The sequence below is a fragment of the Chionomys nivalis genome, chromosome 10, assembly GCF_950005125.1.
Source record: "Chionomys nivalis chromosome 10, mChiNiv1.1, whole genome shotgun sequence".
Lineage (NCBI taxonomy): Eukaryota > Metazoa > Chordata > Mammalia > Rodentia > Cricetidae > Chionomys > Chionomys nivalis.
Window position 1 is genome coordinate 14,118,046 of NC_080095.1, and position 23,163 is coordinate 14,141,208.

The 23,163-nt window shown below is 46.8% G+C and overlaps 1 gene segment (V, D, J or C); it reads left to right on the forward strand.

Moving 5' to 3' along the window:
* Positions 1 to 981: 981 nt before the first annotated feature.
* On the forward strand, positions 982 to 23,163 carry LOC130882234 (immunoglobulin heavy constant epsilon-like). The segment is given in 7 exon segments: positions 982 to 1,045; positions 19,456 to 19,734; positions 19,863 to 20,183; positions 20,266 to 20,586; positions 20,670 to 20,996; positions 22,863 to 22,996; positions 23,080 to 23,163. Coding segments are annotated over 7 exon segments (1,530 nt in total).

The window sequence follows — 23,163 nt, forward strand, 5'->3', positions numbered from 1 at the left end:
GTGAGTGTGCCTGAGCATATGTCTGTGTGCCATGTGCGTGCAGGAGCACATGGAAGTGAGAAGAGGCATCAGCTATCCTGGAACTGGAATTACAGATGGTCGTGAGCCACCATGTAGGTGACGGGAATTGAACCCGTGTTCTCTGCAGGAGCAGTAAAAGCTCTTAACTACTGCTGAGCTATTTCTCTAGCCCTGCTTCAATTTCTTATTGGGAGATGATCCCAAACCAAAGCTGACCGCACGGTCTCAGGAAGTGCAGACGTCCTACCTCCAAGCCCCTCCCTCACTTCTGCATATGTACTGACCCTGCATCATCCTCCACCACCTCCTGGCACCCCACAGCACTTAGACTCCACCCAGGGTCTCCCACCTTATGAAGTGCTCTAGCCACCTGAGCCCTAACACCTCCATCAGCACTAAACATATAGACACAAACACCACAATCACTGGACAAGCCTTCCAAACCTCCAGCTCTGAGACCAACTGGTTTCAGGCTGAGTTTAACTGGTTGTTTCCCTGATGCTATCTGAGTTACTCCCTGACCTCTGTGGTATGATATCCACGGTGTGTATTCTGTGGTGTGGCATGTATATGTGACGTTCATACTATGATAACCACTTGTTTATGTGTGTGAGAGAGATCCCCACATGACGTCTCTGGTGTACATCTATGATTTAGCCTTTATGACATGCATGTGGAACTTCTATAGAGGACATCAATTACAGTTCCTAACAGGCACAGCCTAAAGGATACAGAATTCCTGTGCTAGCCAGGCACAGAGGTAGTAGCCATGACTGACCATACAGAAACTGACACTTGACCTACTTACATTCTCCCACAACCTGGGAACCGTCACATGACTCAAATACCAATTTTAGCCCAGGTCAATCGCCTGAATGAGAAGTGGCATATGCATACATATGATATGAGCACACATAAATTACATGAAGACTGTCTCAGAACACAGAGAGACATGTCCACATGGGCATCACGGTGTGGTATCATGTAATAGCCACAACACGGGAACCATACATGACACAGTCACGTAAGTCCTTATAAGAAGATAAATGCTGACTAATTCCCAGCACCACTCCCCTTGGACGCAGTGCCCACGCCTCAGGCTTTGCACACAAATCCTTCATTGTTCTCCCTCCTGTGTTTACTCCACGGCCTCCAGCATATCACCTGCCTTCTCTTCTATGACTGCCCTCACCCTACCCAGCACAGCACCCCACTACTCCACTCAGTGACCATGAATGTCCACTTTCCAGTGAAGTTTGAGCTCTGGAGACAGGAATGTCCCCCCTAGATCATGTTCCTGCAGGTTCATACAACTGCTGGGCACTTACGATAAAGTCACACCAGTTCCCTCACCACTAACTGGCCTTCTAATCTGGCACAGATATGTACTGGGAACTAAGTGGCTGTTCCAGTTAGGATGTGACACTGGCCAGTTGGGCAGAGCAGGAGGTCTCCAAGTCTGCCACGCACACACACGCGCGCACATGCACGCACACACGCACGCATGCATACACGCACGCACACATCATGTAGCCACAGAATCTTTTCCTGTGGCAGGCTGAAGACACCCCATAGAGAGAGACCAAGTGGTGGAACTCCGCCATAAATGTGAGGTCGCAGGGCACAGAGAACATGGCGCACTTAGGGAACCCATCCCCTGCTCCCCAAGCACATACTCATCCTAGTACCAGCTCCCTGACTGATCACTCCATGCTCAGGCATTCTGGTCGTGGGAGGAAGAGCTCAGCCTCAAACAGGATGTGCATGAGAGCAGGCACAGTGTGAGTCCACATGGTTCTGTCCTTTTGCCCCAAAATGTCACGATCCAGAAAGTACTTGTCCCTTGACCTAGACCCCAGAAAAGAGACCAAACACTGTGATAGGCACAGAGATTAGTGAGGACACCCCAATACTTTCTGTTTCCTGCAGAGCTTGTTGACACACTCATCCCTGGCAAAACTATGAAACAGATGTCATCAAAATATTAGTCCTGGTTATAATCATATATTTAGAAATATATGTAAATATTTGTGTTAGACAACAATGAAAGAAATAGAGGCAATGCTGGATGAAAGGAAAGGGAAGTGGGAAATGATATCATTATATTTTAATCTCAAAAAAATAAAAATATGTTTTAATTCTAGTCCTGGGCTAGGGATATAGTTCAATCGGTGGAGGCCTTGTATAGCTTGAGGGAAACCCTGGGTTTGATCCCCATTACATAATATGCCAGGTGCGGTGATGCTTATCTGTAATCCCAATACTTCACAGGAATACACAGGAGGGTCAGAAGTTTGGGGTCATTTTTGGCTGCATAGAACATTAGAAACCAGCCCTATCTTTAAAAAAAAAAAAAAAAAAAAAAAAAAAAAGTTAATAAAAATCCTGATCTTTGCCGGGCAGTGGTGGCACACGCCTTTAATCCCAGCACTTGGGAGGCAGAGGCAGGTGGATCTCTGTGAGTTCGAGACCAGCCTGGTCTACAAGAGCTAGTTCCAGGACAGGCTCCAAAACCACAGAGAAACCCTGTCTCAAAAAAAGCAAAAAAACACCAAGGCCAGCTGGACTGGGACTGAATAAGCATGGGTTGAAACTGGACTCTCTGAACATGGCCAACAATGAAGGCTGATGAGAAGCCAAGGACAATGGCACTAGGTTTCGATCCTAATACATGAACTGGCTTTGTGGGAGCTTAGCCTGTTTGGACGATCACCTTCCTGGACCTAGATAGAAGTGGGAGGACCTTGGTCTTCCCGCAGGACAGGGAATTTGTACTGCTCTTCAGTATCGAGAGGGAGGGGGAATGGAGTGGAGGGAGGAGAAGAGGAGTGGGGATAGGGAAAGGGGAGTGGGGGGAGGGGCAATATTTGGGAGGAGGGGGAGGGAAATGGGGGACGGGGACAGGTGGGAATTTTAATTAAAAAAGAATAAAAATAATTTTTAAAAAAAAGCAAAAAAACAAACCAACAAACAAAAATAATCCTGATCTTTTACTTGAAGTAAATGTAGCCAGTTATTGTATGTGATGTGCACTATACTGGGCTTTGTTTCAGGGTCTCGGAGATAAGTACCCAAGACCCTCCAGAGAAGCGCAACTAGTGAGAGATGATGGATAATATATAACAGAGTCAGAAAACAATAAAGGAATAGGTAAGTAGATGACAAGGAATAGCAGATAATAGACAGAATTTTTATGGTTCATCTTGATTGAACTAAGTGATGTGGAGGTGTCTATGAAGGAATTTCCAGAGGTGGCTAAGTATTGAGAGCTCTGAATACCAGTGGATCAAAACCTTGGTAGAGTCAGAATGTGGTGGTGTTGTGGAGAAGTAGGGAACAGTAGGAAGAAGCAGGTCACTGTGGGTATGTATGTGGCATTATATCTGACCCTGGACTCTCTATTCACTTTATCTCTGCTTCCCATCTGTCAAGAAATAAATAGCCTCTTCCACACACTTCCACTACTATGATGTTTGACTAAGCACATGAGGCCAAACAAAAATAATTCTTTGCTCCCTTAAGCTGTTTCTTTGAGGTATCTTGTTACAGTGACGCAAGAACATCTCACAAACCCAGCTTTACTGGAAAGCCCTTCAACCAACTGGATGAGACCAGCCACATGACACCTTACTGTAGGCAGAAATTTCTGTCCCATCAGACAGCTCCCAAATAACTACACAGAGATTATTATTAATCATAAATGCTTGGCCAGTAGCTTAGGCTTGCTACTAACTAGCTCTTACAACTTAAATTAACCCATTATCTTAATGTACATGCTGCTAAGTGGCTTATAACTTGTTACCTCATCTTCTACACATTCTACTCCCTCTGTGTCTGGCTGGTGACTCTGTCCTTCTTCCCAGCATTCTTTCAGTCTGTCTTTCTGCCTAGCTATTGGCCAGTTAGGTCTTCATTAAACCAATGAAAGCAATACATTTTCATAAAGTGCACAAAAGATTATTACACAATATTTCCCCCTTTTGTCTAATTAAAAATGAAGGTTTTAACTTTAACATAGTAAAACTACATACAACAAAAATAGTTATCAAGCAAGAATTACAGTTACAATATCCAGTCCATTTGCATCTGGAAAATTTTGAGAAAATATTATCCATCTTATCTTTGTGAATTAAGGTTTTATACCTAATTTAACTTTAATCATAACTAAAGAAAACTATATGTTTAACTATTTAGTCTTTAACTCCATCATAGACCCCATAAGGATGCAATATTACCTAACGACAAGAACATCTGGCTTCCTGGACAGTCACCCAAAATTCTTCTGCAACATTGGGGCATCTGTCTTCGGCCTACAGACCTAGAATATCTGACAGAGTTTTCTGTGAAGCAGTAGGGTTTTTTCCCTTTGATTTTTATTATAAATTTTTAAAGATTATATTAAGCTATACATTTTTCTCTGCTTGCCACCCTTCCTCTGCCCTCCACTTCAACCCTCTCGCATGGTCCCCATGCTCCCAGTTTACTGAGGAGATCTTGTCTTTTTCTACTTCCCTTGTACATTAGATCCATATATGTCTCTCTTAGGGGTCTCTTTGTAAACTGGGTTCTTGGCGATTGTGAATTGTAGGCTGCTTTTTTTTTTTTTTTTTGCTTTATGTCTAAAACCCACTAATGAGTGAGTACATATGATATCTGTCTTTCTGGGTCTGGGTTGCCTCACCCAATATAATGTTTTCTAGACCCATCCATTTGCCCACATAGTTCAAGATGTCATTTTTTTCTGCTGTGTAGTACTCCATTGTGCAAATGTATCACATTTTCCTTATCCATTCTTCAGTCAAGGGGCATTTAGGTTGTTTCCAGATTCTGGCTATGACAAACAGTGCTGCTATGAACATAATTGAGCACATGTCCTTGTGGTGTGATTGAACGTTCTTTGGGTATATACCCAAAAGTGGTATGGCTGGGTCTTGTTTTGTAATTTGCTGAGAAATCACCATACTGACATCCAAAGGGGCTGTATCAGTTCAGCACCCTTTGTTGAATATGCTTTCTTTTTCCATTGTATGTCTTTTGCCTCTTTGTCAAAAATCAGGTGTTTGTAGGTGTCTGGATTAATACCTGGGTCTTCGATTTCATTCCATTGGTCCTCCTGACTGTTTTTATGCCAATTTCAGTACTGTAGTTCTGTAGTGGAGTTTGAAGTCAGAGATTGTGATGCCTCCAGAAGATCCTTTTTTGTACAGAATTGTTTTGGCTATCCTGGGTTTTTTGTTTTTCCATATGAAGTTGAGTATTGTTCTTTTGAGGTCTGTGAAGAATTTTACTGGGATTTTGATGGGAATTGCATTGAATCTGTAGATTTCTTCTGGTAAGATTGCCATTTTTACTTTTTTAATTTTACCTAACCAAGAGCATGGGCAATCTTTCCATTTTCTGGTGTATTCTTCAATTTCTTTCTTCAAAGATTTAGCCAGGTGGTGATGGTGCACACCTTTAATCCCAGCACTCAGGAGAAAAAGGCAGGCAGATCTCTGTGAGTTTGAGACCAACCTGGTCTACAAGAGTTAGTTCCAGGATAGGCTCCAAACCTACAGAAAAAAAAAACCCTGTCAAGAAGAAGAAGAAGAAGAAGAAGAAGAAGAAGAAGAAGAAGAAGAAGAAGAAGAAGAAGAGGAAGAGGAAGAGGAAGAGGAAGAGGAAGAAGAAGAGGAAGAAGAAGAGGAAGAAGAAGAAAAGATATAAAGTTCTTCTTGTCATACAGGTCTTCTACTTGTTTCGTTAGAGTTACTCCAAGATCTTTTATGTTATTTGTGGCTATTGTGAAGAGTGATGTTTCTCTGATTTCTTTCTCAGCCCATTTATCATTTGTTTAAAGGAGGGCTACTAATTTTTTGAGTTAATCTTGTATCCTGTTACATTATGAAGGTGTTTATGAGTTGCAGAAGTTTCTTGGTAGAATTTTTGGGGTCTGTTATATCATCAACAAATAATGATAGTTTGACTTCTTCTTTTCTGATTTGTAGCTCCTTGATCTACTTTTATTGTCTTATTGCTCTACCTAGAACCTCAAGTACTGTATTGAATAGATGTGGAGAGAGTGGAAAGCCTTGTCTTGTTCCTGATTTCAGTAAGACCACTTCAAATTTCTCTCTATTTAGTTTGATGTCAGCTGTTGGCTTGCTGTATATTGCCTTTATTATGTTTAGATATGTTCCTTGTATCCCTGCTCTCTCCAAGACCTTAATCATTAAAGGATGTTGTATTTTGTTGAAGGCTTTTTCAGCATCTTATGAGATGCATCATGTGGTTTTTATTTTTCAGTTTGTTTATATGGTGGATTACATTGACAGATTTTCATATGTTGGTTATCCCTTCATCTCTAGGATGAAGTCGATTTGATCATGGTGGATGATTTTTCTGATGTGTTCTTGGATTCGGTTTGCCTGTATTTTATTGAGTATTTTTGCATCAATGTTCATGAGTGAGACTGAGCTATAATTCTCTTTCTTAGTAATGTCTTTGTGTGGTTTGGGTATCAGGGCAATTGCAATTGCAGCCTCATTAAAAGAGTTTGGCAATGTTCCTTCTGTTTCTGTTGTGTGGAACAATTTGAGGAGTATTGGTATTATTTCATCTTTGAAAATCTTATAGAGCCTGATGGTGGTGGCACACGCCTTTAATCCCAGCACTCGGGAGGCAGAGGCAGGCAAATCTCTGTGAGTTTGAGGCCAGCCTGGTCTATAAGAGCTACTTCCAGGACAGGCTCCAAAGCCACAGAGAAACCCTGGCTCGAAAAAACAAAAAACAAAAAAAAAAAAGAAAAGAAAAAAAATCTTGTAAAATTCTGTGCTAAAATCATTTGGCCCTGGGTGTTTTTTGTTTTGTTTTGTTTTGTTTTGGACTGGGAAACATTTGATGACTCTTTCTATTTCTTTAGCAATTATGGGTCTATTTAATTTGTTTGTCTGGTCTTTATTTAATTTTTGTGATATTTATTCAGAAAAATTGTTCTTTACCTTGAGGTTTTCCAGTTTTGTGGAGTACAGGTTTTCAAAATATGACATAATGAGTCTCTGAATTTCCTCTGTGTCTGTTGTTATGTTCCCCTTTTCATTTCTGATTTTGTTAATTTGGATATTTTCTCTCTGTTTTTTGGTTAGTTTGGATAAAGGTTTGTCTATTTTGTTGATTTTCTCCAAGAACCAACTCTTTGTCTCATTGATTCTATGCATTGTTTCCTTTCTTTCTATTTTGTTGATTTCAACTCTCAATTTGATTATTTCCTGGGCCATCTAGTCCTCCTGGTGAGTTTGCTTCGTTTTGTTCTACAGTTTTCAGGCGTTCTGTTAACTCACTAGTGTGGCATTTTCTTTATGTAGGCATTTAGTGCTATGAATTTTCCTCAACACTGCTTTTATTGTGTCCCACTAATTTGGGTATGTTGTGTGGTCATTTTCATGAAATTTTAGGAAGTCTTTAATTTCTTCCTTTATTTCTTCCTTCACCCATTGATGATTCAAGTGAGCATTGTTTATTTTCCATGTGTTTGTGGGCTTTCTGAAATTAGTGTTGCTATTGAATTCTAATTTTAAGCCATGGTGATCTGATAAGATATATGGAGTTATTCCAATTTTTTTTAATCTGTTGAAGTTTGTTTTGTTACCGAGTATATGGTGAATTTTTGAGAAGGTTCCATGAGGTGCTGAGAAGATGGTATATTCTTTCTTGTTTGGGTGGAATGTTCTGTAGATGTCTGTTAAGTCCATTTGATTTATAACATCTGTTCATCTGTTAGTTCCCTAATTTCTCCATTAATTTTCTGCCTGACAGACCTGTCCAGTGGTGAGAGTGGAGTGTTGAAGTCTCCCACTATTAGTGTGTGGAGATTAATGTGTATTTAAGCTTTAGTAGTTTTTCTTTCGCATTATGAGGGTGCCCTTGTATTTAAGGCATAGATGTTCAGTATTTGATGGATTTTTCCTGTGACTAATTTGAAATGTTCTTTGTCTCTTTTGATTGATTTTAGTTTGAAGTCTATTTTGTTAGATATTAGGATAGCTACACCAGCTTGTTTCTTAGGTCCATTTGATTGGAAAATTCTTTTCCAACCCTTTACTCTGAGGTGATATCAGTCTTTGAGGTTCAGCTACATTTCTTGTATGCATCAAAAGGATGGATTCTGTTTTCATAATCAGTTTGTTAGCTTTTGCCTTTTTATAGGTGAGTTGAGTCCATCTATATTAAGGGATATTAAGTGAAAATTAAGTAATTTTAGTTGTCATTGTTAGTGATGTTATTTTGTGATTTTCCCTTCTTTGGGATTTGCTGCTGTTAGATCATTTATTGTCTGTGTTTTGGGGGTTGTAGCTAACTTCCTTGGATTGAAGTTTTCATTCTACTACTTTGTGTAGGACTGGGTTTGAGGCTAGGTAGTGGTTAAATCTGGTTCTGTCATGGAATATCTTATTTTGTCTGTCTATGGTGACTGAAAGTTTTGCTGGGTATAGTAGTCTGGGCTGGCATTTGTGGTCTCTTAATGTCTGCATAACACTTGACCAGGATCTTCTGGCTTTCATTGTTTCCATTGAGGAGTCAGGTGTAATTCTGATAGGTCTGCCTGTATATGTTACTTGGTCTTTTCCCTTTATAGTTCTTAATATCCTTTTTTCATTCTGTATGTTTAGTGTTTTGATTATTATGTGATGAGGAAACTTTCTTTTTTGGTCCAGTCTATTTGGTGTTCTGTAAGCTTCTTGTATCTTCATATGAATATCTTTCTTTAGGTTGGGAAAGTTTTCTTCTATGATTTTGTTGAATATATTTTCTGCGCTTTTGAGCTGTACTTCTTCTCTGTCTTCTATTCCTATTATTCTTAGGCTTGGTCTTTTCAAGATTTATCCATATTTCCTGGATATTTTGTGTTAAGTTTTTGTTAGATTTAATGTTGTCTTTAACTAATGAGTCTATTTCCTCTATTGTATTTTCAGCACTTGAAATTCTCTTTTCCATATTCTGCTGTCTATACTTGCATTTGTGGTTCCTGATCATTTTCTCATAATTTCTATTTCTTTTTTTTAGGGTGACTTACAGTTTCAGAAGTTTATTTTTTTATTTTTTATTTAATTTATTTATTTATTTATTAAAGATTTCTGCCTCCTACCCGCCACCGCCTCCCATTTCCCTCCCCCTCCCCCAATCAAGTCCCCCTCCCTCGTCAGCCCAAAGAGCAATCAGGGTTCCCTGTCCTGTGTGAAGACCAAGGACCACCCACCTCCATCCAGGTCTAGTAAGGTGAGCATCCAAACTGCCTAGGCTCATAATTTCTATTTCTAAAATTCCTCTGTTTGTGTTTTCTTTACTGTCTCTGTTCTGGTTTTCAAGTCTTGAATCATTTCTTTCACCTGTTTGATTGCTTTTTCTTTATTTTTATTAGGGATTTGATGATTTCTTCCAAATTTTTTGTCTTTTCTCCATTTCTTTGAGGGAATTTTTCATTTCCTCTTTAAGGACCTCAAACATTCTCCTAAAGTTATTTTTAGGTCATTTTCTTCTGCTTCATCTATATTTGGGTTTTCAAAAACTAGGGCCACTAGTTTTTGTTGGTATTGTATTGCTCTTTGTGGTGTTGAGTGTGTTCTTACCTTGTCTACCCATCTTTTCCTCTGATTGGTGTAGTTGGAGCTGTGTCTTTGGTGATCAGTCTTCCAGGTGCCAGTAGATCCAAGGCTCAGATGGTTACTCCTCATGGTGTAGTAAGGGCCATGGTCACTGGTGTTCCTAGAGGTTACTCAGCACTCCCCGGGGTTGCTCTGCAATCCTGGGGGGTCATTTGGACCTGCTCCCACGGAGGTCGTTTCCTTGGGGCTGCTCCTGCTGAGGTCGCTGCCTTGGGCCTGCTCCAGCAGAGGTCCCTGGCTCAGGCCTGCTCCAATGGAGGTTGCTGAGTTGGGCCTGCTCCCTCAGAGGTTGCTGATTCATGCCCAGTTCCACAGAGGTCTCTGGCTCAGGCCTGCTCCCTCTGCAGTGGCTCTATTTGTACCTGCTCCTGTGGAGGTTGTTGCCTTGGATCTTCTCTGACTGAGGTTGCTGGCTCAGACCTGTTCCCACAGATGTCTCTGGCTTGGGCTTGCTCCCACAAAGGTCCCTGGCTTGGACCTAGTCCCACAGAGGTCTCTGGCTCAGGCCTGCTTCCTCAGAGCTTGATCCCTTATTGTAAGAGGCTTTATAAGTCCATGTAGACTGTATACTCAAACTGTAATATAATCTTTATCTATGCCATATGTAAGGATGGCATATAATAATAAGTCATGAAGACTCTGTAGCCAACAAGATTTATCATATTTTATCTCATCTCAGCACTGTTCCCAAGTCAAAGGATCAGCTTACATGTTACCTGATCTGTAGTCTTTTTTTTTGGCTTCCTCCCTATGTCTGTAGCCAAGATACTCAGGAGATCTACCCTGGTCAAATCTGATCTTTATTAATCAGAAAGGAATCTATAACCTTTTGTTTCCTGTGTAAATACAAGTATAACCTCTCCCCCAATGCAATACATTTTTAACTCTCATTTTGAAGTTAAGACTTTTTTTAATATATAGGTTGGTTTAATTTAGCAGTTTCCATAATCAAATGCCTTTCAGCAACTTTAATTTATTCATCAGCAATCAAAAAATTTAAAGGCACACAATAACACAGGATCCAGACTCCCTTTGTACTTTCCATCTTTATATGCCTTTTTTCCTTTACGTTACTTTACTCTTTCTTTAAAGATTTTCCTTTATTATTTTTAAGCTACTTTTTTCTATGACTGTTTGTACCCTTTTTCTTTTCTTTCTTAAGCCTACACACATTGTTAAATACTATAATTGTTTGGATGGTTTTTTTTCCAATCTGCACCTGCTTTGCTGTGTATCTGTAACCTTTTCTGTCTGTATGAGCAAAACCTTAAACCTGTCAAGCAACTTAGCTCATGAGACTGTGGCGCCTCAAGCATGTGGGCTGTAGCTGGGAGATGTGTCTCTATATTGCGGCTGGGAGATGTGTCTCTGTACTGCAGCTGGGAGATGTCTCTGTCTCTGTACTGCAGCTGGGAGATGTGTCTCTGTACTACAGCTGGGAGATGCGTCTCTGTACTGCCGCCAGCATGAGAGACACAAAACTAGGAAGCCACATTTGGCTCTGTTTTTGTGTGTTTAGAAACTTTTTAAGCTTGTTCAGGTCTTATTTGGATATATGTGGACAGACACTGGGCACCACATGTGGGTGGAAGTTTTGTCCCACCGGTCAGCTCCCAAATAACCACCCAGAGACGTATTATTAATTATAAATGCTCAGTCAATGAGCTTCTCAAAGAAGAGAGGGAGGAATGAGAATACGAGCAAAGAAGTCAAGCCCATGATGGGGACACCCACAGAAACAGCTGACCTGAGCTAATGGGGCCCACCAACTCTGGCCTGACAGTGAAAGAACCACCATAGGCCCAAAGTGGCCCTCTGAGTGTGGTGGCAGTTGTACGGCTGGGGCAGACTGTGGGCTCATACATACATTGCACTTCCACCAGTCACAGCCCTACGTGTATACTGCCTTTGGTTCCACCGATCACAAGCCTTGCAGAAGCATGGATCGTGGGTCTCAAATAGGTAGAGCTTTCTTTCTGATAATAACCATGTTTTTCAAGTCACCAGGAAATATGTTCTTCTTCCTCCCTGACCTTGAGAGGTGTTATCTACAGGTCAAGGCTGCTGGAGGTCATAGCTGAAATGCAGTTTTCCAGCAGTGGTGCAGCGAGTAGCCATGGTAGCTAGAACAAGGCCTCCTGTGGCTTCAGCAGCAGCCATGATTACAGTATTCTTTGCAGCTCAAATATGGCTTCCTCAAGACTCTGAAGTATTCAAAGCAGCAGGAATCCCATGATGATAATCCTACGGGTCTCTAAAAGATATAACATTACCTGATATAGAAAACAGTCAACCATAGTACATCGAAAGGTCAAATCAGCCTGGCCCCCAACAGCTCATTCTACATGAAGAAAATGTAAACATTACAATATTCCCAATGAAGACCTGTCATTACACTTACACACCTTAGACCTGTCTGGCCCGTCCAGGGACAGATCTGCCCCAGTCACCGGAATAAAGGAGCCACCTATGGGAGTGACTGAAGGGGGACTGGATCCCGGTGGCGCCATGACCCAGGAGATGGATGGGGTAAAGGTGAGAGCAGGGCACAGGCATTAAATGTACCTTGCTGATGGGGCCACTGTGGGCACTATTGGAGCAGAAAGGGAGTGATCACCCTTTGGACAGGAATGGGTGGGGCAAGGATGACTCTTGGAGGCAAGAGGAGAGTCACAATGTAGTCTTCCCCAGGAATGAGACAGGGTTCCTAGTGGGGCCTACAGCTTTAGAAGCTATAGCTGCCTCCTCTCCTTCCAGGGGGTCACCCACTGACACCAAAAATAGAACTCTTGAGGTACCCAGAACCAGCAGCCCAGCCCATCCTGGGTGTCAGTTAAGAATCAGGTCCACCAAGGTTATAATGAGGAGCAGAAGGAGAGAGAACATGAACAAGGAAGTCAGGACCATGAGGGGTGCACCCAACCACTGAGACAGGGGGGCCGATCTATTGGGAGCTCACCAAGGCCAGCTGGACTGCTACTGAAAAAAACATGGGATAAAACCGGACTCTCTTAATGTGGTGGACAATGAGAGCTGACGAGAGGCCAAGGAGAATGGCACAGGAACTTTCATCTGGCGATGGATCGAGAGAGAGACAGAGACCCAATTTGGATCAACCGTCTGAGCTCTTAAGGTCCAAATGAGGAGCAGAAGGAGGGAGAACATGAGCAAGGAAATCAGGACTACGAGGCGTGCACCCACCCACTGTGACAGTGGAACTGATCTATTGGGAGCCCACCAAGGCCAGCTGGACTGGGACTGAATAAGCATGGGTTGAAACTGGACTCTCTGAACAAGGCGGACAATGAAGGCTGATGAGAAGCCAAGGACAATGGCACTAGGTTTCGATCCTAATACATGAACTGGCTTTGTGGGAGCGTAGCCTGTTTGGATGCTCACCTTCCTGGACCTAGATAGAAGTGGGAGGACCTTGGTCTTCATGTAGAGCAGGGAATTTGGACTGCTCTTCAGTATCGAGAGGGAGGGGGAGTGGACTAGGGGGAGGAGAAGTGGAGTGGGGATAGGGGGAGGGGAGCGGGGGGAGGGGGCAATATGTGGGAGGAGGGGGAGGGAAATGGGAAACGGGGAGCAGTTGGAAATTTTAAGTAAAAAAGAATAAAAAAAATAAACAGTTAAAAAAAAAAAAGAATCAGGTCCATAGATAGAAGTGGGAGGACCTTGGTCTTCCCCCAGGGCAGGGAATTTGGACTGCTCTTCAGTATTGAGAGGGAGGGGGAATGGAGTGGGGGGAGGAGAAGAGGAGTGGGGATAGGAGGAGGGGGGAGGGGGCAATATGTGGGAGGAGGGGGAGGGAAATGGGAAACGGGGAGGAGGCGGAAATTTTAATTAAAAAAGAATAAAATAAAATAAAATAAAAAAGAATCAGGTCCAGACATGCTGGGCACAAAGGTTCTTGGCCCTCATGCTCCCAGGGAAGTAAAGACTTTACCACTGTTCAGGGTACACCACAGACAGCAGCACCTGATCCAGCTGTAACAGAGGCTCCTCACACCTGTATTTTCCCTCAGAACCTTCCAGGAAGCTCTGAATTTACCCCTCAGACTCCCACCCATGTCTGTTAGAAGGCTGAGGGCCAGACCCATAACTTCAGACAGACACTATATCTGAAAAAGACAAGGTCAGGCAAGGCCCCAGTTCCCTCCGATCTCTCCCCAGTCCCCCAAAGATCCTAACTGCATCTGACCGTACTGGATCAGCTCCCAGCCTGTCTGGCCCTGCCATTGTCCAGTAGCTCCCTGATATCTTCCAAACATGACTGAACACCCTGTAGAAGCCAGGTTTGTCAAACCCTAAGTCCCGTGGTACGTTGCACTGGGGCAATTGACCTTGGGCATCCAAGGTCGAAGGGACAGAGCACTGATCTCCTCCCCCAAATCTCTGTTTCTCTCTCAAACCTCAACACTTATAAGCTGAGTTGGTGGCTCCTATAGCTTGGCCATGTGTTTTCATGGAAGTCCTAAGAACCAAAATGTAGAGGGAAGGTCTGTACCCAGATGAGCTTGCTCTGCACAGGTCAGTAAAGCACCAACTACAGTCAAAACAGACATTGTTAGTAGTACCCTAGGGAAACTGCCGAGCCGAAGCCCAGCTTTCCACATGGTCTTTCCTCTCTTCCCGCCCCACAATGCAGACATAGGCCTGGAAGAGACACTGCTTCTGCACAGCTCCACGAAACCCGGTCTCAGCCCATATGTTCTCTAGCCTTCCTGATCATTTGCCAGAGAAGCAGATAGAGGACCCAGCTGAAGGACAGCCACTTGTGAGTGAGCGCCAGGGAAGGCCACCCTCATTAGTGTGTCAGCTCCAGAGCTGAGGCGGGAACCAGGGTGTCACTGTCTGAGGCCCTGCGTGTCAGGCTGTTCCTTTCTGTGTCTCATTCATCACTCGTAAAGTGGCTACCATCCTCCCCTTGGAGTGCTGCCAAAGGAACAGAAAGGGCAATGGCTAGAGCCCAGTCCCTCCTCAGGGCAGTGGTGCTCCAAGGACACAGGCATGGTGACTGTAAGCACATGCAAGGCACCCAGATAAGAGCTGCACAGTGGAGCCCTGGGACCAGACAACAGAGAGGAGCATGCAGGTGTGTCTCCTAGAAAGAGGCCTCACCTGAGACCCCACTCTCCCTTAGTCAACTTCCCAAGAACAGAATAAAAAGGGGAACTTCCAGGGCTGCTGAGGTCGGGGGTTCCCACCCCACTTTTAGCTGAGGGCACTGAGGCAGAGCCTCCCCTAGTACCAGCATATGGGCATGAATATAACAATGGTTACCAAGGAGTCGTCTGAGAGCCTGTACAGGGAAATGGGATGACTGCAGATGAGGACAGCCTGGCCAGCCACAGCCACCTACCAGAGGACATCAGGTATTACAGCCCCGGGGAGCCTACGTAGCAGAGATAAACAGGTTACAGGGTCATGGATGGGGAAGGGGACACCCGGGCTGCCTTCCAACATAGACTGAGTCTCTTGGTCATTGAATGTTCTTTAGCTATAACTTCCCTGTGTCAGAAACACAGATATTAGAAACAGCTACAGCTATCCACAAAGACAAGGGACCATGAATCTCAACCAGACAGGGGTGAACCAAGATAAACTAAAGCTGTCAAGAGAAGCTCAAAAACCTCAAAATAGACTGAACATGAATCTGCCTGCAAGCCACCAGGACAAGAATGTCACCCAGAGGCAGCAAATGATGGCAAGGAATTGTCCTGCAATGAGCTAACTACAAAGAGAACAGAGTCCACAGCTGGGCTGGGCTGGGCTGGGCTGGGCTGGGCTGGGCTGGGCTGGGCTGGGCAGAACTGGGTTGAGTGGGGCTAAGCTTTTCTGAGCTAGGCTGGGCTGGATTTGGCTGGGATGCGCCATGTAAAGTGAACTGGACTGGAATGCACTGGATTTAACTAGTTTAGGCTGGCCTGGACTGGAGTATACTGAGCAAGCTTAAACTAGAGTAGGCTTAGATGATCTGAATGAGACTAGGCAAGACTGGACTGAACTGGCTAAGCAGAGCTGGGCTGAACTGGTTGAACTAGGCTAAGCTAAACTGAGTTGGGTTGGGATGGGCTAGGTTGAACTGGGTTTGGTTAGACTGGGCTGGGATAGATGACTGGGCTGTGGGATTAGCTGGGTTGGGCTGGGCTAAACTGATTTAGGCTGTGCTGGGCTTGGCTCAACTGGCCTAAGCAGGGCTGAGCTAAACAAGGCTGAGCTAGACTGGGCTGGGCTGGGCTAAGCTGGTCATGGCTGGGCTGAGCTTGGCTTTACTGAGCTAAGTGGGTTATATTCAGCTGTTATGGGTTGGTCTGGACTGGCCTGGAGTGGACTGGGCTAGGCAGAGCTGGGCTAGCCTGAACTACATGGGGTATACTCATCTGAGATGGGCTGGTCTGGCTAGATAAGACTGGACTGGGCTAGGCTGAGCTGGGCTGACCTGGGCTAGACTATGCTGAGCTGACACAGGCTGAATCAGACTGGGATGAGCTGGGCTATACTGGACTGGGCTGGACTGGGCTGAGCTGAGCTGAGATGGCCTAGGTCTACCTAGATAAGACTGGACTGGGCTAGGCTGAGGCTGATCTGGGCTAAACTGAGCTGAGCTTTACCAGACTGGGTTGGACTGGGTTAAATTAGGAGGGATTTGGCTAGGCTGGGTTTGGCTGAACTGGCCTGAGCTAGGTTGAGCGGACTATGCTGAGCTGGACTGCGCCAGTATGGGCTGGAGGGGCCTGGATTAGGCTGAGCAAATTTAAACTAGGGCCGGCTGACTGATCTGAATCAGACTAGGTCAACTGGGCTGAGATGGGCTAAACGAGGCTGGCCTGGGCTGGTATGAGCTGGTCTGAGCTGGGTTGCACTAGCCTGAGCTGAGCTAGGGTAGGCTGAGCTGAGCTGAGCTGGACTGGTCTCAGCAGGACTACGCTAAGCTAACCAGAGCTGGGCTGGGCTGTACTAGGTTGGACTGAGCTTGAGTGAACTGGCCTTGGCTTGGCTGAGTTAAACTGAGCTGAGATGGTCTAGTTTGGTTTTAGCTGGGCTGAGCAGGGCTAAAACTAAGCTCAACTAGGCCAGACTTGGCTGGGATGCCTTAAAGTAGGAGGGACTTGGGTACGTTGGATTGGATTAGACTGGCCTGAGCTAGGTTGGGTGGACTGGACCAGGCTAACCTAAGTTGTGTAGACTGGGTTGAGCTGTGTTAGTCTTAGTTTGTTTGGCCTTGGATGAGCTGGGCTGAGCTAGACTGAGCTTGAGCTGAGCTAGGCTAAGCTAGGTTGATCTGGGCTGAGCTGGACTGAGCTGGGCTGAGCTGGACTAACTTGGGCTGAATTGGGCTGAGCTAGGATGAACTAGATTGAGCTGGACTGAGCTAGGTTGAACTAGGTTAAGCTAGTCTGAGCTGGACTGAGTTGACTGAGCTAGGCTGAGCTAAGCTGTGCTGGTCTGAGCTGAACTGAGCTGGACTGAGCTGGACTGAGCTGGACTGAGCTTGAGCTGAGCTAGGCTGAGCTAGGTTGATCTGGGCTGAGCTGGACTAAGCTACACTGAGCTGGACTGAGCTGGACTGAGCTGGACTGAGCTGAGCTGAGCTATACTGAGCTAGGTTGAGGTAGGCAAGGCTGGACTGGAATGGCTGAACTGGCCTGAGCTGGGCTAAGTAAGCTAAGCAGGGCTGCCCTGCACTAAGCAGCACTGAACTGGGCTGGGCTGGGCTGAGTTCAGTTGGACTAGGCTGAGCTATCTTGGGTAGACTGAGTTGAGCTGCACTGATGTAGTCTGGTCTGAGCTAGGCTGACCTAGGCTAAGCTGGGCTGGGCTGGGCTGGACTGGACTGGACTGGACTGGATTGATCTAGACTTAACTTAGCTGGACCTGGTTGAGCTGGACTGTGCCTGGCTGAGCTGGGTTACACTAGACTGAACTTAGTTGGGCTGGACTGGGCTGGGTTGGGTGGGCTGAGCTAAGCTGTGCTACACTAGTCTTGTCTAATGTGGGCTGGGCTGGGCTAGGCTGGCCTAAGCAAGGCTGGGCTGTACTGATTTGGCCTATACTGAGCTCAGTTGAAAAAGTCTAGGCAAGGTTGGGCTGAGCTAGGCTGAGTCGGGCTGATCTGGGCTGAGACAGGTTGGGTAGACTAGCCTAAAATGGGCTGGGTAGGCCTAGGTTGGCTGGACTGAGTTGGATTGAATGCCCCTGAGGTAGGTTGGTTTGGACTGGCTTGGGCTGAGCTAAGTTAGTTTGTGTGGGCTGAGTGAGGCTGAGTAGGGCTGGGCCAGGATGAGCTGGGCTAAACTGGGCTTAACTGATAGAGGCTGAACTTAGCGGAGGTGAGCTTGGCTTAGACTTCCAAAGACGGCTGAGCTATGTTGAACTGAACTTGAATGAGCTGAGCTAGGCTGGACTGGGCTGAATTTGTTGGGCCTGACTGAGCTGTGCTGAGCTAGGCTGAACTGGATGGTACTGAGCTGAACTAGACTGAGCTAGACTGAGCTGGGATGAGCTAGAATATACTGTACTAGCCTGATCTGGACTGAGTTGTACTGGGTGTGGTTAAACTGAGCTGGTCTAGGCTGTACTGAGCTCTGCCAGGTTGGGGGGAGGGGGGGGTTGTTGATCTGAGCTGGGACAAGCTGGGATAAACTAGCCTGGGATGCACTAAACTGGACTGAGCTGGAATTGGCCAGGCTAGGGTGACATGAGCCGAGCTAAGCTAAATTGTTCTGGACCGGACCAAACTGCTATGGGTCTGTTGGTCTGGTTGAAGTTTCTGACGCTAAACTGAACTGGGTTTAAGATAGAGTGCTCAAAATCACTTAAGGGTGTTTTGTCCTGTTGTAGTCAGCTAGACTGGGTAGGTAGAGCCAGGCAGGCTTAATGGTATCCTTTGCTTTCTGGGGGCCTGGCACAGAGCTGAGCTGGGCCCCTGGCTCAGGAGAATATCATAGGCACGTATGCACATTAGAGCAATCAGGCAGCCACCAGGGTGGCGTCTGGTGTGGTTTTGCTATCTATGTGCTGTTTGGTGTCCACAGGGGTCATCTGGGAGGCAGAAGGCTACACAGGTTGGGATATGGTAAACAGGAATCACAGCAAGGCACTTCTGTCTCAGAGAGGCTGAGACCAACAGCCTAGGGAGCAAGAATCTCACAGCTCTGTCTTCCATATGCCCCAAAACAGAATTAATGTGACTCACAGAGGAACTTGTGGTCCTGGGAAGGCTTTGACTCTCCAGTCCCCAAGAGTGGGGACAGAAGGGATAATCTGGCAATTCATTGGATTTCTGGGTCCCCAAGCTCTATGGTGTACCTGTTCCTTGGACTTCAACCTAAGGGACAGCCTGGTCCCTCTGTCGATATCACCTAGCCCACCTCGAAGCTACTCCATCCTGCAGCCCTAAGGCCTTCCCATCCCCATCTGCCACCCAGATCTCCTGCTTCATCTATGGCCACATCCTAGATGATGTCACTAAATGATGATGGCTAAATTTTTATATAATTTCCCAATCAAGAAAGAGGGCAATTGCCGCTTGCTGCAAAGCTCAAGTCCAGCCCTCCTGTGCTAAGCCAGCGAAGGGCAATGAGTGAGAAAACCCTGGCAGGGTGTAAAGTATCAGGGGACCCCTGGGTCTGAGCTTGGGCACAGAGAACAAAGACAGGACCCACAAGGATTCTGATTATCTGTCCCCAGAGCCCTGCTCCTGTCACAAACACCCTAATCAGTCCCCCAGCCTGCCGGAATGCAGTGGTCTGAGGCCAGTCTAACCTAGATCCTGTCTGTCTCACAGTCTCTGTCCAGAAGCCTTTTGTCTATGCCTTGAAGCCCTGTAAGGCAGACTCTGCCTTCGTGACACGGGGCTGCCTGGTAAAGGACTACTTCCCTGGCCCGGTGACTGTGACCTGGTCTCCAAACTCCCCGAACATAAGCACCATGAACTTCCCTGCCGTGGACTCTGAACTCAGGGTCACCACCAGCCTAGTGACCACCTGGAACAAGTCAGTCAAGAACTTCACTTGTCAGGTGACACATACCCCATCCGGATTCAACGAGAGTAAGTTTATCCCAGGTAAGCAGTGCTGGGCTGGCTACAGTCACAGTGGGAACCTGTGACAGGAGGACACTCGGGGGCCTGGGTTGAGGCCTGCGGGAGCACAAGGCTGGAGAGATACTCACAACCCACTGCCTCCGCCCTAGTGTCACCTGTCAATATCACCAAGCCCATCCTGAAGCTGCTCCATTCATCCTGTGACCCCACTGCCTACCACTCCACCGTCCAGCTTTACTGCTACATCTATGACCATATCCCAGGTGATGCCACCGTCACTTGGCTAAAAGATGGACAGAAGATGCTTAATGCATTTCCACGTGATGTCCTAATCAAGAAGGAGGGCAAGCTAGCCTCTAGCTACAGTGAACTCAACATCACCCAGGATCAATGGATGTCTGAGAGCACTTTCACCTGCCAGGTCACCTCCCAAGACAGGAACTATCAGGCCTCTGCCCAGAAGTGCTCAGGTAGGCCCTCACATACCAGATGCCCAGACCTCAGAGTTCTAAGGAAAAGGTAAGGTCTCACACAGCCCTTCCCACCCCACAGAGTATGCGCCACGTGGCGTGAATACCTACCTGATCCCACCCAGCCCCCTGGACCTGTATGTACTTAAGACTCCCAAGCTTACCTGTCTGGTGGTGGACCTGGAAAGCAGGGAGAATGCCACTGTGACATGGACCCAAGAGCATGGGGAGCCTGTGGGCTCAGCATTCCAGAGTTCCATCAGGCACAAAAACGCAACAATTAGCATCACTTCCACCCTCCCAGTGGATGCCAACGACTGGATTGAAGGCAAAGGCTATAAGTGCAAAGTGAACCACCCTCACCTGCCCAAGCCCATTGAGCGGTCCATCTCCAAGGCCCCGGGTAAGCACAGGAGATGGAGAGTGGGCTAGTGCTCCCTCATGGCCAGAGAGGTTAGAACCTGGCTAACTAATGTCTGTCCACAGGCCAGCGCTCAGCCCCAGAGGTGTACGTGTTCCCACCACCAGAGAAGGAGAACAAGGAAAAACTCACACTCACCTGTCTGATCCAGAACTTTTTCCCTGAGGACATCTCAGTACAGTGGCTGAACGATGGGGTGCTGGTCTCAACCGCCCAGTACAGAACCACAGCACCCCTGAAGTCCAATGGCTCCCATCAAGGCTTCTTCATCTTCAGCCGCCTAGAGGTCTCCAAGACACACTGGGAACAGAATGAAAAATTCACCTGCAAAGTGATCCATGAGGCACTGAAAGAATCTAGGATTCTGGAGGAAACAATATCCAAGATCCCTGGTAATTGATGCTTCCCTCCATCCTTCCCAGGGCTCCGTGTGGCTGTGGTGGGGAATGTGGACGGCAGACCTCTGCCCACTGTTGTAACAACCAGGAAGCCACCCCCAATAAACACTCAGTGCCTGCTTAGAGCCCTGGGTGCCTGTTCTTGGGGAGGGCAAGTTGTGGGCGAAGTGTCTTGGCATAGAGGAAGGGGCAATGTTAGAGAGGGCTAAGAGTAAAGAACAGCACATCCATCTGCCTGCGCCGGGCGTTTGACAAGTAGGATGCCACAGAGGTTCAGCTTAGGCTTCCCTGGTCCTTCCTGCCCTTCACTGTGCATCATGCCCCTGAAAGGGATCCAGACAGACAGAGAGAAGGCCTCTGCACCCACCCCTCAGTCTTGCAAGTTTCTGTTCCCCAGGTATTCCTGGATTCTAGAACTGAATACTAGAACCCCTTCAGGCAGAGAAACAGCCAAAGCCAGCATCTTAGAAGGCAGGACTCCACACGGCCCTGTGCCTTCCCCTCTGTACTGAGCCGTTGAGGCTGAGCCCACAGCCCTGACCACCTGCCCTGCCATATGGTCATAGCAGGCCTGGATCAGGACCTGGTGCTCTCGTCAACCTCACTCCAACTTGGATTCTTCCCAAGGACTGGAATAGGCTGCCAGCCTCACGCAGTCAGGTGCACTCTCGGGTTTCCACACACGCGCAGCCACACACACTCACGTCTGACTCCAACAGCACAGCATCACCTACAGCACACACTTGTAGGCACCTGACACAGCAAAACACCTCACCCATGCCCACATGGCTGCACTGGGCTTCCCACTGCTGACTGACTCAGGCCACTCTCAATCCTTTCCTTTTATACACTTGAGCCGTTAAGTCCAAGATAGAAGTAGGGAACTTACACCGTGCTAGGGAGCCCAGTGTCTTCCACATGCCCTCCTCCTGTGCCTCAGCCTCCCAGACCACTCTTCTCTGTCTGCTATAACCCTAAGACAGGTACACACACTCACCACAGGTAGTTTTTAATTTAATTAATTGCTCCCTGGTTTATCAATAGCCCAAAGCAAGCTGTACATCCATCCCAGGCCCAACCACCAGCACATATGGTTCACACACCTGAGAGCAGAGGTTCCCATCATACACACACAGTCATGCCCACAATGGAGCCCATACACACTCACCATATCCAGAGATGAGTGTCCAGCCATTGTGTCTAAGATACCTCTGAGGCCCACCAATAGCAGAGTCAGTCAGCACTTCGGGGCTCCTTCCAGACCAATCCTTATACTCCTACTCATGCCTGACCGAGCTGCGGGAGACCAGAGACAGGAAGATTGGCTGTATGGTAGCTGATCAGAATAGTAAATGAGACAACAGGGAGACTCGGGTAAGAATAGAGACCCTACCAGGCCAGGAGGCCCTCTCTAGAGTCCCACAGGCCTGGGTTCAGAGCCCATGTGTCCTGACCTGCCCCTCTGAGACCACAGCCAAGATTCCTGGAGCCAGAGCCTGCACGCAGGTCCTGAAAAATGGGCCTATGAGTTCAGAGCCCCTCCAGGATGGTCCTGGGCACTCTCTGAAGGACAAGTTGCAGGCTGGATAGAGGCATCCTATGGCCAGAAGAGAAGCTAAGCTGATGGTGGTGGGTATCAGGCACTGCGGGAACTGCTGTAGGAAGAGGAAATGAGTAGTCAGGGTCAGGGGAGAAAAGAGGGCAGCTGGTGTCTAGAGGTGGCCAGAGACTCTGAGGAGTCGCAGAGCAGGTGGGATGGGGACCTCTGCCATTCCGGCTTCACCGGGACTACCAGTATGGGCTCTCCCCCTCCCCACTGTCACCTGGAATCTGGGGAAGTTGACTGGCTGGTCCCTTCAGAGCTAGACCTCCAGGACCTCTGTGCAGAAGAGGCTGAGAGCAAGGAACTGGAAGAGCTGTGGACCAGCACCTACATCTTCATCACCCTGTTCCTGCTCAGCGTGAGCTATGGGGCCACTGTCACCCTCCTCAAGGTGGGGTCCTGCACCTCAGTGGGTGGGGCCGGGGAGGACTAGGCCAAGCTACAGAGCCATCCTCATACGCACCTTTTCCCCAGGTGAAGTGGGTCTCCTCCACACCGATGCAGGGTACACCCCAGAGCCTCCACGACTATGCCAACATCCTCCAGACCAGGGCATAG